Genomic DNA, 16,080 nt, shown 5'->3' with positions numbered 1-16,080 from the left:
CATTTAGTGAGGAAGTCAATCCTCTCAAAAGATGCTGGGACAACATTTGGGGGAAAGTTTGATTAGTCGGGGTGGGGAGAAAGAGGATGATGGAAGAGATAGGTAGGGAAGTAAGCAGACAGAGAGGGAAAGTCAGGAGAAGGAGAAAAGGAGAGGAAAGAGGAGGGAGAGAAAAGAGAAAGGGAGAGAGAGATGAGGGAAGAGGGAAGGAAGGAGAGATGGACAGAGAGGAAAAATGGTGAGAAGTAGGAGAGAGGAGGGAAGGAAGGAAGGAGAGACAGAAAGATAAAATAAGCATTTGTAAGGCACTTACTATGTGCTAGGGCCAGGGGTGGGGAACCTGCAGCCTTGAGGCCACATGTAGCCTTTTAGATCCTTAAGTGTGGCCTTCTGACTGAATCCAAATTTTACAGAAAAAACAAGTTTGCTTTTGGATTCAGCCAAAAGGTCACACTTAAGGATCTAAAAGGCTACATGTGGCCTCAAGGCCGCAGGTTCCTCACCCCTGTGCTAGGCAATGTGCTAAGTGTTTTACAAATGTTGTCTTGTCATCCTCACAACAACTCTGAGGTAGGTATTCTTATTATCTGCATTTTACAATTGAGGAGACTAAGGTGGACAGAGGTTAAGTGACTTGCCCAGGACTACATGGCTAGTAAGTATGGGGAGCTACATTTGAACTCAGGTCTTCCTGACTCCAGCACTGCATCCAGTGTGCCACCTAGCTCTCTAAGAGAGAGGGAGGTGGAGGAGGAGGAGAAGAAGGGGGAGGGGGGAGGAGAAGAAGGAGGAGAAGCAAAGGAGGACGAGGAAGAAAAAGAGGAGGAGGAGAGGGAGGACACTAGATTGATAAAGGGAAATCATTCAGAATTTAAGTCCAATGGTCTCTGGAACCTGAAAGGACCTCCTACTCATTGAGGATCTGATGGATTCACTCCTTCAAGATTAAAGACAAGGATGAATAACAACTGACATAAGCAGTAGTTTAAAAGACATTCTAAAGATACCAAGACAGAAATGTTTCCTTTGTTTGGTTAGTGAGTTATCTGGCAGACATCAGATCAACCTCAGGCAAGAAAGCAGCACCAGATACGTGACTTCCTAAAAAAAGTAATGACTAACGTAGAAACTTTGCTTCATTATTCTCCTATTTAGGAAAATAAGATCATAGAATCATAGAATATTAAAACTGGAAGGGATTTAGGAGTCATCTAGTCCAACCCCTCATATTACAGAGAAGGAGATCACCCTTTCCTCACTTGCTTTTCATCCTTTGTTTCCCCACCACTCCATCAGCCACCCCACCCCCACCCCAGCATCTTTCTCTATAATTATCATAAAGTGAGTTCATTTTTCTTTATAAGTGAATTTTTTTGTGAATGAATAGGGCACAACTGACCCTGGAAATTTAAAGAAGTGGAACAATTTCTTCAAATTATCATTGAGATATTGTCTCTGATACCTATTAGCTGTGTGACCCTGGGCAAATATAATTTAGCCATTAGATACAACTTTTCTCTGCAAAAAAACTTTTTTTAAAAAGAATCAGATAGAGAAACTGAAAAGTAACAAAGTTAATACTGGTTATGTTTCATGTTCTAAATTTCAATAAAAGCAGGAAAAAGTTATGACCTAGTAGAATATTTATGACAGATAAGCACCATAACCAGTGAAGTACTTAATGTACTTAAAGTACTTAATGAGTACAAACTTTGGGCCAAGCACTATTTTGGGCAATGTGGAGGAGGTATATTACACATGGATGCTGGCTGGAAGAGAATTTATTGTGAAAGTAGAATGAACACCTAGCAGATAAAACACAGTACAGGGTTTAAATTATTAATTCTATAGTAATGAGAAATATTGGCCTCAAAGTCCAGGAAAAAAAAAAAACTTGCACTCAAATCCCACCTCTGACACTTATCTGTGTGAATACAGGCAAAATTTTTTTTTTGGATGGGGTAAGGCAGGGCAATTGGGGTTAAATGAGCTGCCCAAGGTCACACAGCTAGTGAGTGTGTTAAATGTCTGAAGCTGGATTTGAACTCAGGTCCTCCTGACTCCAGGGCCGGTGCTCTACTCACTATGCCACCTAGCTGCCCAACAAATCTTTTTAAACCTCAGTTTCCTCATTTGCAAAATAGGAATAACTATGGCACACACTTGACAGGGTTGTTTTTATGCACAAATGAGGTAAACCTCAAAGCATTATATACATATCACCTATGTATTTTCCTAAGAGCAAAAAACTCCCTCTGACCCATTTATGAAAGTACTATGGAGTTTTCTGAGGCCTACGTAAGTTGTTACATGGTCAAGTTGCATGTGGTCAAACCACTGGTATTAAGAGTCAGATCTGCACTCTGATTAACTTTCTAATGTTAGACCCAGTACTATTCACTCCAATAGAAGTTTTTCAATGGATAATTATATTACACTTCAAAGCTTTCACTTTGAAGTGAAATAATCGCATATATAATTGCATTTGAGCCTTACAACTTTTTGAGGTAGGAAATTCAGCTATTGTCACCCACATTTTACAAATGAAGAAACTGAAATTCAGAAGTTTTCTCCTCCGTAGTAAATCAGCTTGCCCATAGCAAATAAATGTTCAGGAATGGGATATAACCTGGTCATCTGCATTAGAAGTTCAGCATTTTATCAACTACGTTTAGTACAGAAATGTCTCTACAGAAATGTCTAGGAACTACGTAATTCAGAGGAGAAGGAAGTAATTTTTTTAAAAGGAAAAGATGATTCAAAGGACCTGGAAAGTTTATAAACTGGAGAAATTGGATAATCAGTTCATAAATCCCGAAGAGTAAACAATCATGTCCTACTGAATTTGTACATTTCAACTAAATTGTACATCTACTAAAGGTTTTCTTGACTCCATCGAAGGCTAGATGCAAATGTAAACTCAAAAATATGCTAGCTCTTAAAATTGTTGCCAAATACATGTACTTAGCAGCACATTACTAATGATGTATCTTGATGTCAATGAACATCAGAAGCTTGCAGAGGCTTAAGAGCTAATTTGCTTTAGGGCCTGTGGTCTGTAGAAAAGTGCATAACTGTTTTAACTCTTCAGAACAGATTTATATAACATATTCCTAATATAGGATTCTTTAAACAGATGTAATATAATAGCACTAATCTTAAATCTCATTGTTTTTCCCAAGTGATTACTTCCTCAATAGAAATGAGGTAATTTCACCAGATTTTCTAAGTAATCACAATGATAGTAATGAAAATAGCAATGATGACTTTTTGGCTGTGCTTTGGACCTGTGATATCATTGGTTTAGGGAACATCAAAAGGGAAAAAAAAAACCCTCTACCAATACAGATGGGCGCGTGTCCTGCCACTTATATCCTCAGAGACTTGTCCGGGGCATGAAGAGGTTAAGTGATTTTGCCCAGGGTCAAATAGCCAATATGTGTTAGAGTTGAACCCAAGTATTTCCCATTCTAAGACCAGCTCTTCCTCTATTATGTCACACTGCCTCTTTAATAATACCTTGCTGTGTGGAAAATTACACTTTTCATTTCCTAAAGCTTTTTCCTATACCTTATCTGATTTTATTTCTACAATGCCATGAGGCTGATAAAGTTCATTAAAATGATATTTTATTCAGTTTATAAAGATGAGGTAAATGAATGTCAAAAGAGATTTAGTGAATTTTTAATGTTCACATGAAAGGTAAGTCATGGACACACAAGCAGTGACAGACCCAGGATTGGAATGTTCATCTTCTGATTCTGCTCCAATGTTGTTTAACACTTGATTCTATAGTATTATGATAGAAATTTAAGTACCTATGAAATGCTATTTTGATAAATTACTACTAATATTGAATTGCATCTGTATGCCTAGATGATGCTTTCATTTTTGGTTACCACAAGACATCCTTTTGCTTATTCCAAACATACCACAAAAAACTTTATCAAAGAATCTTTCCAATTTGTGCAGGGTAATGGAAGGAAAAACAGATCTCTGATATATAAGATTGACTAAATTCTTTTCCCTCCCCTTACCTCCACTCCAATACTTGGAGTAAAAAAAATATGAATGTTAGAAAATAGGGAACGCTTTCAACAAAAATTTATACTTTCCAATAGCCCCAACTATAAAAAGATCCTAATCCTCTGTGCCTTATTTCTTTAGAATCTTATCTCCTATAAAGTGGAGGCTCCTATCTTTTGTATATTCTAGACACCACAGGCCCTCACCCACCCATTCACTTTCTGAAACAGACCAAGAAAGAGAGAGTTTAGACCTTTCAATCTTCATTGCAAAAGATAATCTTGTATTGGAACAAAAGGGCAGAATGACTCAGATGGTAATTAGGGTGAGCTTCTAAGCAAAGGACACAACCAGGAAAAGACTTCTAAGATTCCTTGTATTGAAAAGAGCCAGCCCAGAGCAAAACAAAGCTTCTATAAGTGCATGTGACATATGGTAGAGGGATAGACTGAAAACTATATTTTGGATGGATAAGAAAACTTAGGGTTTTCATCAACATTTTTAAGTGAGAATATTAAAAAAAAAAAGACACCCAATACAGAAAGAGCACAATCTATTCACTCTATGCCTTTTTGTAACTACAGAAAGTAGATGGAAGCTGGGAGGCCAACTTTCCCACAAATTACTTGGTTCTCCTCAGGGAAAGGGAAGGGACCACAGTGTGGGCATCAATTTTTCCTATTTATTGCTCTAATTATTCAGGACCATGTTTGTATTTTGAGCTAACACTTGATCAACGGATATGGATGCCAGCTCCTAAACCTGGATGGGAGAAATTGCCTTGAATTCTGAAATCACTGGAGATAATAAGGAGGGGGTTGGAGGGAACAGCCTTATAAGGAGATCAGATACCCAGTTTTCCCTGCCACATACCTGGGTTCCATCAGGAACTAAAAGGTTGCTGATTCTTTTCTAGTTGCTTTCTTTAAAAACAATCATCGGCTAGAACTAAATCTCTACAATTTTAAACGTTTCCCACTGAACTATCTATCACACATGAATCAACTATTTGGATTCAAACTATAATTTTTGGGCAACATACCTCTTCAAATGACCATTTCACACCTCCTTACCATGAGATAATTTTATTGGATTTTAATATATAAGGAATTTTTAATATAACTTAGGCAATTTGGGTGTGTTCTTCACATTTTCAGGTACAGTTAAATTTGAATGTCACTGACTATAAAAAATTTTTTAGGAAAAAAGAGAATAGATATCTAGAAATATCTTTGAAATATTTTTTCCAGTTAGGAAACAAAATTGAAGATAGGACAACCAATTTGAGTAGCAGATGTTACTCATGTCCTGAATGACTTAAGATAATAGATTGAAAACTGAGAGTTACTTTGAGTTATTTATAGTCTACTTCCTTGATTTTTACAGATCAGAAAACTAAAGCCCAGAGAGTTTAAATAACTTGCCTAAAGTAACACAGGTAATAAGTAACAAAGCCAGATCTAACTCCTAATCCAGCACCCTCCTTCCACAGTTAGGTGGCATACTGGATAAAGCACTAGGCATGGAGTCAGAAGTCTTTAGTTTAAATTTGACCTCAGACACTGACTACTCTGTGACTCTGGGCAAGTAATTTAACCTCCTTCTGTCTCAGCTTCCTCAGATGTAAAATGGGATAATAACAGCACCTACCCTGAAAGGCTATGAGGATCACATGAGATAATCTTTGAAAAGCACTAAGCACAGTGCTTGGCACAGAGTAGGGGTTATATAAAAAATGCTTATTCTTTTCCCTTTCCCTGTTCCACACTATTCAATGAATGTACCTCTTAGAGTTCATAGTTTATCCCCTGTATGTGTTTTATCTAGAGGACCATCAAACGTACTGGTCCCATGTATCCAAAGTAAAAATGGCAATCCCAGAGGCCAGTCTAAAGATGAAGTTGACAAATATTTGAACTCAGATCCCTGACTCTTTAGTTTATGCTCTTTCTATTCATTCTACCATGTGGCTCCCCAAAAGCACTTAATAAGTGTTTTTGTTTTTAATGAAGGGTATTTTAAAGGATTAAATTAAAGAGTTTTGAAGTCCCAAGTGACTAGATAAATATCAATAATCGAATTATTTTTGAGTACTTGGCATGTGCTGCATAGGCTGAGGAAAAAGTTGAAGATGCTGTCCTTTCTCCAGAAGGGGCTTAAAATCCTCCCCATAAGAAGTTAATAGTTTCATTGGGTACCTACCAAAGGATTAGAGATAGGTATAAAGTTATTTAGATTTTTTAAAATCATGTATTGTTACTAAGTTAGAATAGGAGCAAGGCTTTCCTCTGTCGAAAGGAAGCAATTACTTTACACAGGTTCAGTAGCCTGTGATGTCACAAGGAATGTTATGAGAGACATATAACCCAGAACTCTTGTGAAAAGTTTTTTTTTCCCCTAGATGACCATTCATGACAAGACTTTTTTAACTGACAATCATCTTTGGTAAATTTTTAAAAGGGAATATGTACATTTAAAACCTGGCTGCTCCCAAGCAGCAAGTGGAAGTTGCTATTTTTAAGGGCTTAAATTCCTATAATTTAACCCAAATGAGACATTTTAAGGGATTAAAAAAAAGTCTTCTTCAATCCTGAAGATTCTAGAACAGGAATTCTTAAACTGGAATCAATAGGAGACACTCACAGAGAGATTCCTGAGGGTCTGTGAACTTGGATAGGTGAAAATTTATTTATTTACTTATTCATTTGAAAATATGATTCCTAGAAGGACTTTATAGGCTTCACCAGATTGCCAAAGGGATCCACAACATTAAAAAAGGTTAATGAACCCAGTTCTAGAATAGTAGAGAGCTTTAAAATCTTTGTATTTTGATATTAAAAAGTAAATGAGCAAGGTATTCATAGATCATATATTTTTGAATTCCAGTTACACTGTAGCTGTAGAGAGGTGAGGCAGACCCTACTCCCATTTAGTGCTTTGTCAGAGAAAGCACAAAAAAGTAGCAAAGACAGTATCTGGACTATATAGTGTTACCAGTTCAAGCCTCAGTTGCCTTCCTCTAGTTGGTACTACTTGACAATGACTATGGCTAGAACCCTATCTTAAGAGGAAAATAAAACCTAGATTGTCTTTTCTCTGTATGTGTGCGTACATGCGTGCATGCATGCGTGTGTGTGTGTGTGTGTGAGAGAGACTTTGTGCAATCTTGTTCTGTCTCAGGTTTTGTTTTTAAATCTGTCAAATGGAGGTAATTCTACCTACCTACCTCATAATGATATAGATAGAAGACTTAATGTGGCAAGGGGGCTTCTCCTTGAAGAAATAGCAAAAAGTAAACATATTAATGCCTATAGCAATCAGTATGCCTTTCATTCCCTTTTTTTATTTGCTTTCCAATTCACCCAACTGATAACCCTTCCCTTCCCCCATCCTATCTCCTCCCATATACACACAAAGTAAGAAAACTAGTGTGACTGCAAATGACATATGATGTCCTACACTACAGGAATCAGTATAAATATTAATATTGGCTCACTCTCTTAAAATAGTGTATTTTCAGAATACTGGAAAACCTATTACTGAAGAATATAATGTGAATTACTGGAATCTAGTGATAACAGCTTGTAAACTCATACAACCCAATACTAATGACATACAGAAATTAATTCTATAGCCAAATTTTTTATGATGTTGCATGCCTAGAGAGCTTTATGAACAGTCATGTCATTTTTAAAATTTATCTTTTGTTTTTATATCACCTTCATCTTCCAATACATTTCCATCTTAGCTGATTACATTATTTAGTTTTGCTGAACAACTTAATAAGTTGACATTATGATGTAGCTGTAGTCATCACTAAAGCATGTTCAAGAGTGAAAAAAACAGTCTTTTTCTATAACTGTGGTGATTTTAATGTACAATAATATAGAATAATATTCATTTATACAAAAATTGCCATTTGCAATCACCAGTCTTACTGATAGTAATAAAGCTGGGATGATAAACTTCATCAAATTTACTGAAGTTCATTCACATTTGATATTAACTTGGAAATATTATCAATAAAATATCAGCAATTACAAGGATGACCAAACACACTACATAAGTCTTATAAAAACACTCCCACTTGAATTATTACCATAACTTCATCACGTAAAATGATAACTGAACTTTAAATGAAGAAAAGACCATTTTAAGGGACGTTTTCTAGTTTCTAGAGAAATCCTAGCATTAAGCAATTTTTTTCTTACTAGGATTGCATTTAGATGATTGCTTGATCCTTCATTCAATTAGGTGAACACTGACAAGAGATATGTAAGTTTCATCCCACCATACTCAAGAGAAACTGCTAGAGTCATGGTAGGAATATTTTCAGTAAATGTACAATTTTATTTATATAAACTAAAGGCAAATGCACCCAAATATTTTATATTTATTCTTAATAAACATAATTTTGAAACAGAAGACTCATATTCATCATTCCTTAAAACTATGTTATGCTTGGAAAATATAGCAAAAAGGCAGCCATGATCAATTATTAAACAAAATGAATTTAATGTCATTTGAATTCAAGTTCACATGTAAATGCTTAGATTGTCCACATATCTAAATGATAGAACATAATAGTATGGAAAACAGGTTTCCAGAAATACATGTTGATATTTTGTTTTCTCATATAATTACCACTTTTCCTATTTCAAAAGAATAGAAAGCAAAACACATTTGTTGAAAGGAAATATTTACTGAATTTGAATCTTCAACCTGTGGTCTACTAAGAGTTACCCTTATTGCTATTAAATGCAGAGAACCAAAAATATACATTACTATGTTTATATTATGCCCAATGCTTTTTAATAGCACACATATTGTTGAAATATACCAAGCAAAAAATGTACAAGTAACAGAAAATACTTTTGTAATTACTAATCCTAATAGAAGAGTATATGGAGAGTATAGTAGTAACTAGGATAATGTACAAGGCAGACTCATTTGCCTCCTGTGGGCCTCCCTCTTGAACCAGGAGACAAACAAGTAAAGAAAGATCACTGCTACTTCTCTATTCAGGCTGGTACTTATATGAAGATTATTAATAATGAATGGTTCAGATAACCACTCTCTTTCTTCATCAACTTTTTTTTCTTACCTGTAGCCTGCTAATTTGCACTTGTATAGTATGAGAACTAGTTACAATTTCAGACTTTAAAATCCTTTGAGGGTTGTTTTTTTTTTTTTTTTTAACATGCCAAGAAAAGCAACAGTGATCTTAGTTCAGTCCCTAGTGGACAAAAGCAGAACAACAAACCTCGAAGGCATGATGGAGAAAGCAGTTTACTCAGGAAGTGTGACCACACAGACACAGACACACACATACACACACACACACACAAAAAACAGCATTCTTTCTTTTCCATCACTTTTCTGCTCATAGGTTTTGAAATCCTAACTTGGAATAATAGCTTGAGAAATCTGGTTGCATTCTGACCTCTGTTTTCTAAAGTGATGACATAACTATTGTGGTGCCGAATGCCTAGATGCTGGAACACAATCTCCTGACAGTTAAAACATTTTGTTGAAACCTAGAGACAGTGGTATGGCCAATCTCACACATTCAGTAAAAATCCCGTCCTGCTACACAAGGAAAACCACAGCATAAGACACAACCACTAAGGTGATACTATTTGAGAGGTATCTTCAGTTAAGGCCCTCGAATAGCCAACCTTCTACATGTAGAGACATGTCCACTGACTCGATATGATTTTTAAAAACTAGAATAATTTCACTCAATATTTGCCCCAAAGGAGGTAATCCTATCATCCAAACCCTCTGTAATCTTGCTCACTAGAAATATATCTCGCAGTTGTACAAAAAAGATGTTATTCCAGGATTGAAGAACTGATAGACACTACATCCCAACCTCTGCAGGTGCACTGCTAAGTTAACTAATAGCTGCTTGATTATCCGTTCAAGATTCCAACGCATAACCGGTCCCTAACGACTTGTACCTTAAAACCTCTGATCTTACCATTTTCTCAAACCTAGAATTATCACAGAACAGAAATGGTTACATTACCCTTCAGGATCATTTCTAGAAATTAAACATTTGCAATTTTCACTATTTACACTTTACAAACGTTCTTACTTTACACTTATTTAGTTGGAAGTCAAAAGTTAATTTATGACACTTTTGCTTGCAGGTACTCAAAGAGATTGATGTAAAGTGTATTTGATTTTCTTCCTTCAACCTTCCCCCCTCAAAAAAAAAAAAGGTTGTAGTCATTCTCCCCTCTCCCGAAAAAATAAAACTTCTCAGGAGTTATTGCTTTTCAATTTAGGTGCTGACAGTCAGAACATGGAGGCATGTTTTAGTGACATTTATTCTGAGGTCCTAAATGAGAAGCAGATTTCCAAACTTGTGCCATCATTGACAGCTCTGCGGAAACCGCGGCACACCTGGGCTAAAATCTCTGCAAACTCACCAACTCTAAGATCTGTGACACCCCATTCCCCCCCCATCCCCCGCCACCCCTTCGCCAGCTAGGACAAGCTGGAACAGTCTGATTCCCCTGCTAAGGAAGTCCCATACAGAAAGCTGCCCTGCAGTTACTTGCGCGACTGTCTTCCTCCAAGCAACATGTAAACAAATGTTCCCTTCCCAGCCAGCCACCCCCCTCCTTCCCTTCTCCCCCACCACGCTGAACAAACTGTAACTTATCTGCAGGGCAAGCCTGGATAAAGGACTCGAGTACAATGAGAAACTGAAAGCAAGCACTTACTTTTTGCAGCCACTGAGTATAGTTTTCCATCACATGTTCCAGATGTTGCAGTTTCTGGGAAGAGAAATCCGGTTCCACGAGAGGAGCATCTCTCTGCAGCGCATTGGTGTTGTACTGGTCCGTGGTGCTCTCCCGGCAGTTAATGTCCTGTTCCGGCAGAATGAAAGTGTAGGCGCACTGTCCGTGCTGAATCCGATTGTACCTTCGCCCGCTACTGTCCGGGCTTCTCCGTTGATTACTGCACCCTATGTGAGTCAGAATAGCAGCCAGGAAAGCAAAGGAGAGGAAAACTGTCATGGTATCAACACCTTTCTTATCAGCCTCGGCACAACTTTTTTTTTTTTCAAACCTACCCCCCAGTTACTTCTTCCTTCGTTCTTTAACTAGTATTTTTTTAATTGCATGTAAAAAAATATGCTTTTTGGTGGTTTTTTTAAAAGTCAGCCCTGAAATAAGAATCCCAGAAAACGATTCATTTGGTAGCTTTAGCTAAAAAACTTTTAAAAATTTATTTCACTGGAATGATGGCTCCCTTCGTTAAAAGTTGAGATATTTATTGCATAGTAGCAGAGATTTATTGTTTCCTTTCTGTGTAACAGTTCAGCACGCAGCCTGTTGTAGTCAGCAGCATGTACACATCCTAGCCCCTTGCCTCTACCCTATCTGCAGCCGAACTGCTATTTTCCCTCCGACCTCAGTGAGTTTTATTAAGGTTCCGCTTTCCAGCCAAGCTGGAAGCAGGCAGCCTTTCACAAGATGACTTGACAGGAATGCCTGAGTGTGCCCCTATGCTAAGGACTGCCGACAGCTTAGTGCGGGAGAGATCGTCTTACAAATTGGCTGGATGCGCATGACCTCAATCATGTATAGCTGCCCGCCCAGCCCCTCCTGTTCGAAAAACAGCGCCGAGCCTTTCAGGGACTCGCATAGAATCGGAGCGTCCCGCAGTCCACCTTAATATACTTTGGGTGTTCCAGCCCCGACCTATTAAAACCTAGCATTCTAACAGTATCTTGTAAGTTCCCATTAAATATTGGGAGCCCTGAAAGAAAATTTCTTCCATACTGTCTAGCCAACGTTTCAGATATTCTTTTGAACGGTATTTATTAAATATATGTTATTTTTTAAAAGTTTGTTAACTTAAGAAAAGATCTTTTAAATCCATGATATGTTTTTTAAAAGTTTAATCTTTTGAATGTATTAAACTTTCAGATGCCAAAGAAAATTGGGGGGGGGGCCGTGGGAAATCGAGTAGAATGAGTTAAATGATTTTATATCTTGTTCCTCAATTCCCCACCCCCAAAATGCATGTTAAATAGGATAAGCCCCCTGTGGAGTTTTGTGGAGGTTTGGGCTGCAGGGAAATGGGGGTGTCTTTCTTAAGAAACTGCCTACTCAGAAGGCAGCTTTCTTTGTTCTGTGTACATAAATGAAGCAACTTCCTTGCAAAAACAATGTGGTAACAATTTAGGAGAGTGTCCTAAGAATTATTAATTCCTGTGGTATGTCCTAATCATGTATATCACAGAGACCTCATTGGGGGTTGCTATGGTTCTCCCTAGCTCTACTATCCAAGTTGCACATAAATCCTCGTTATGGCTGCAGTGACCTCCTCTCCAGAGATCTTACAGCAAGAAGGGCTGGAGCTCAGTAGCAAGAGAACCTAAATGCACCTTTCAACGAAAGAGCAAAGTTTAAGGGAAAAAAAAATTCCAGGAAGATAAAGCATAAACTTCCCAAAACAAATAGTAATCAGTGAAATGTAAAGTACAAGTTATATTAAAGGGATTTTAATCAGACATGTAAGAAAAATGGATGTGGTACCACCACCATCCATCCAGTGGGCATGATGCAGCGGAAAGTGAAGGTTCTGGAATCAGAGGACCTGGGCTCAAATTCTTGCTTACCACCTCATTATCTCTGTGACTCTGGGCAAGTTACAACCTCCCTGGGTCACAATTTCCTCATCTGTAAAAATCAAACAGTTGGATTAAATGAACTCTTAAGGTCCCTGACATCTCTAAATCTGTTATCCCAGGATTTTAAAGGATTTGTAAACAATGCATCACCACAACTTCAACCATATCTTAAGAAGAGGGTGCCCTGACTTAAATTCCTCTTTATGTAAGCAAAAGTGATTAGGTCCTTCAGATGAGAGAGGGCAAGAAAGAAGAGGAAGAAGGGAAGTAGGGACATTGTTTATGTCTGACTCTTTTGGAGTTTCCTTGACAAAGATGGTGGAGTGCTTGCCATTTCCTGTTCCAGCTCATTTTACAGATGAGGAAATTGAGGCAGACAGGGTTAAGTGACTTTTCCAGGATTGCACGGCTAGTAAATGTCTGAGGTAAAATTTGAACTCAGGTCTTCCTGACTCCAGGCCTAGTGCTTTATCTAGTGCACCAGGTGAAAGTGGGAAAGTATAAGGATAGTTTGTGTAAAAGAAAGGGTGGAGAACAACAGTCAAAACAAACTCTGTGCTTTGTGAAAATGGTGCTAGGATTTGTCCTTTCTTATCATTCCTTAACAAACAAATGCTTGCTGATACAATCAATATAGAAACAAATTATGTCATGACATTTAAAAAAATTAAACCGTTATGGCAATAAAAATCCCTTTACTATCCTTGTGAACCCCTTGGTTCTGTCTCCTGTTTGCTGAGATTTCACACACATAAGCAAGAACTACCACCGTTTTAGGGTGCTTGAGGCACAGAAAGGATTCATGCTGGATGAAGCAATAGCCTCCTGTCTTCAAATAGACTCTCAAGTTTAAAGCAGTGTATGTGATAATATCTGAAAGAGAGAAAGTAAAGTTAAATGTATTTTTATAATAAACCCTTCTTATGGGGCATTGTAGCATGATGGAAAAAGCAGTGGGTTCCAGAATCACAGCTCTTATTCGGTCATATGCTCTTTGTGACCCTGTGGCCATAGCATGCCAATACCGTCCATTGGCAAAGATACTAGAGTGGTGTGACATTTCCTTCTCCAGTGGATTAGGGCAAATTGAAGTGACTTGCCTAGTGTTACACTGCTAATAAGTGTCTGAGATTGTATTTGAACTCAGGTATTCCTGATTCTGCTTCGCCCAGCTGCTTCTCAGAATCAGAGTACTGTATTCAAATCTTGCCTCTGACATTCACTACCTTGTGACCTTAAACTTTTATGAGTCTCAGTTTCCTGAGGTTATACTATACGACCCTTTAAAATTCCTTTCAGCTCAAATCCATGATCCTATGATTAATTTTTTGAGGAGAGGGAGATCTCAAATACAAAAAAATAATATGGCAAAGCAAAGATTTTCTAAGAAATCTTTCCAATAATCTTTGCTTTGAAAGTAATTCATGGGAAAGAAGAGACTCCAAAACTAACACCTATAAGTGCTTTGCTAAGAACAAAATCCAACAAAAAATTGGCTGAAGATAAAAGCATGATCAATAGTCCTCACTTATAAGGCTCATGTATTTAGATAGCCAATACTTTTGTCTCTTCTTGTATGTGTGTGTGTGCATTTGTGCTCACATGCTTGGGTGTATTCATTTGTCTTATCTGAATGAATGACAAGTGGGAAATTTGCTGTATGGTGCAATAGGAAAAGGTTATTGCAAAAAGAGGCATCTCTAACTGCTGTGGTTTCAAGGGAGGAAAGTAGAGAGGAAACACTCAGACCATGTGAAGGTGTGGCTGTCACTAAGTCTTCTTGATTGTCCTCTTGTGCCTCATACATGGTTCTCCTGTACAAGCACAACCCAGGTCGAATCCTCGCTACCTCTCACCTTGACTATTCCAGTAGTCTCCAGTTTCCTGTCCTTCTGTACTTCTAACCTCTCCCCTTTCTAGGTCATTGTCCATACATTTGCCAAAATAGTCTTGCTATAATACCTGAGGGTACCTCGATTCTCACTGTGGCTTCCCCAAATAAGTCTATCTAAAGTTCTAAGGATTCTGTGATTCAGTATCTCTTCAAGAGTATATTCTGCAAGGGTCCATCACTATGCTTTCTTTGTCTAGTCATATAGAGGACACAACTAGTTCTAGGCAAAGTCTTTCAACAAAACGGGGATTCCTTTTAAAAATTAGCATACCAAGCAGAATATTTTACCCATAAAGCTGGGACAGACTTTTCCAAATACACTCCACCATCAATGGGAGACATGGGGAGTGGTGCACTGCCAAAGAACGAGTGTAGCCAACCAAGACTCAGATGTGGAGGGATGGTTTATACTTCTAGGGCTGTAGAGTTACAGATGTATTGTGATGATATCATCATGCTTCCCCCACTAGGCTTGGTCCTCGCTGGTCTCTCTGCTGGGTGTGTCTTCTCTGCCACATGTGTAGCCTTGGCTGGGTACATAATCTCTGATGGGCAGGTAGATATGGCATATATTTTCTGCTGTGCATTTCTCCTTCCTGGTCTCACATGGTAGCTGCCTAATGGTATCAAGGTGGTCCTCAGGTTGCTGCTGGCCCCTGTGAGGCCCAGCTCCACTGGACACGAGGCTGTGGAATTTGGCTGTACTTCTAGCTTCTTGATTCACCTGGAGTTCTTAGCTGAGGTGCTACCTTCCCTAAATGGTCAAAAGCCTAATGGATCCACTATCAACCCTGCCCTCCCACCTCCAGCCTCAAAATTCTTTTGCTCTTCCAAGCAAGTAAATTAGAGGGAGAAAGGCACAAGAACAAATACCAAATCTAGGGGTGAGGTTATCATCTTTCTCTTGTCTAGCAACATTCCTGCCTTTATTAGGTATATATGGTTGGCTCCCCTTCCATTCTTAAAGCACAATCTGATATGTCCTTCCTCTGCTGAAAAATCTTAAATGATTCCCTATTATAACCTACAGGTCAGAGATTAACCTTTTGTGTGTCATGGACCCCTTTGGAAGTGTGGTAAAGCCTATGAACCCCTTCTCAGAAAAAAAAATACAAAAGAATACTTCTCAGAAAAAAATATTTACAAAGACTTACAAAGGAAACCAATTTGATTTTAAAAAAATGTAATTTTTTTCCTCCCATCCACCCTCCCAGGCCCCCTTTTGGCAAGTCAAAGCAACAATCATTTATTAAGTAATTGCTACTTACCAGGCCCTGTTCTAAGCACTGGGGATATAGATACAAGCAAAAAAGAGACAGTTCCTGCCCTCAAGGAGTTTATATTCTAAAAGGGAAAGAAAACACAGAAGAGATGCTGAAAAGAAGAATAGCGGCAAAGTCAGGAAAGTAAGAAGGGAAATTGAGAAGAGCGTGAAGGATGGGTTGCTAGGGCCCCTCCTTAAAATGGAGGCTGTATGGAGGATTCACCACTGGGAGAAAGACACTGG

The 16,080-nt window shown here is 38.1% G+C and overlaps 1 protein-coding gene across 1 annotated transcript in view; it reads right to left on the bottom strand.

Annotated features, from left to right (window-relative positions):
• Positions 1-11,096, bottom strand: part of ANGPT1 (angiopoietin 1) — a 333,355-nt gene extending 322,259 nt beyond the window's left edge. Inside the window, exon 1 of the mRNA XM_036766890.1 lies at positions 10,761-11,096. Coding sequence (XP_036622785.1) covers positions 10,761-11,057 — 297 coding nt within the window. The 5' untranslated portion in view covers positions 11,058-11,096. The remainder of the gene's footprint in view (positions 1-10,760) is intronic.
• Positions 11,097-16,080: the final 4,984 nt, after the last annotated feature.

The sequence above is a fragment of the Trichosurus vulpecula genome, chromosome 1 (assembly GCF_011100635.1).
Source record: "Trichosurus vulpecula isolate mTriVul1 chromosome 1, mTriVul1.pri, whole genome shotgun sequence".
Lineage (NCBI taxonomy): Eukaryota > Metazoa > Chordata > Mammalia > Diprotodontia > Phalangeridae > Trichosurus > Trichosurus vulpecula.
The sequence above is the reverse complement of the archived record's forward strand: the minus strand, read 5'-3'. Positions and strand labels throughout refer to the sequence as shown.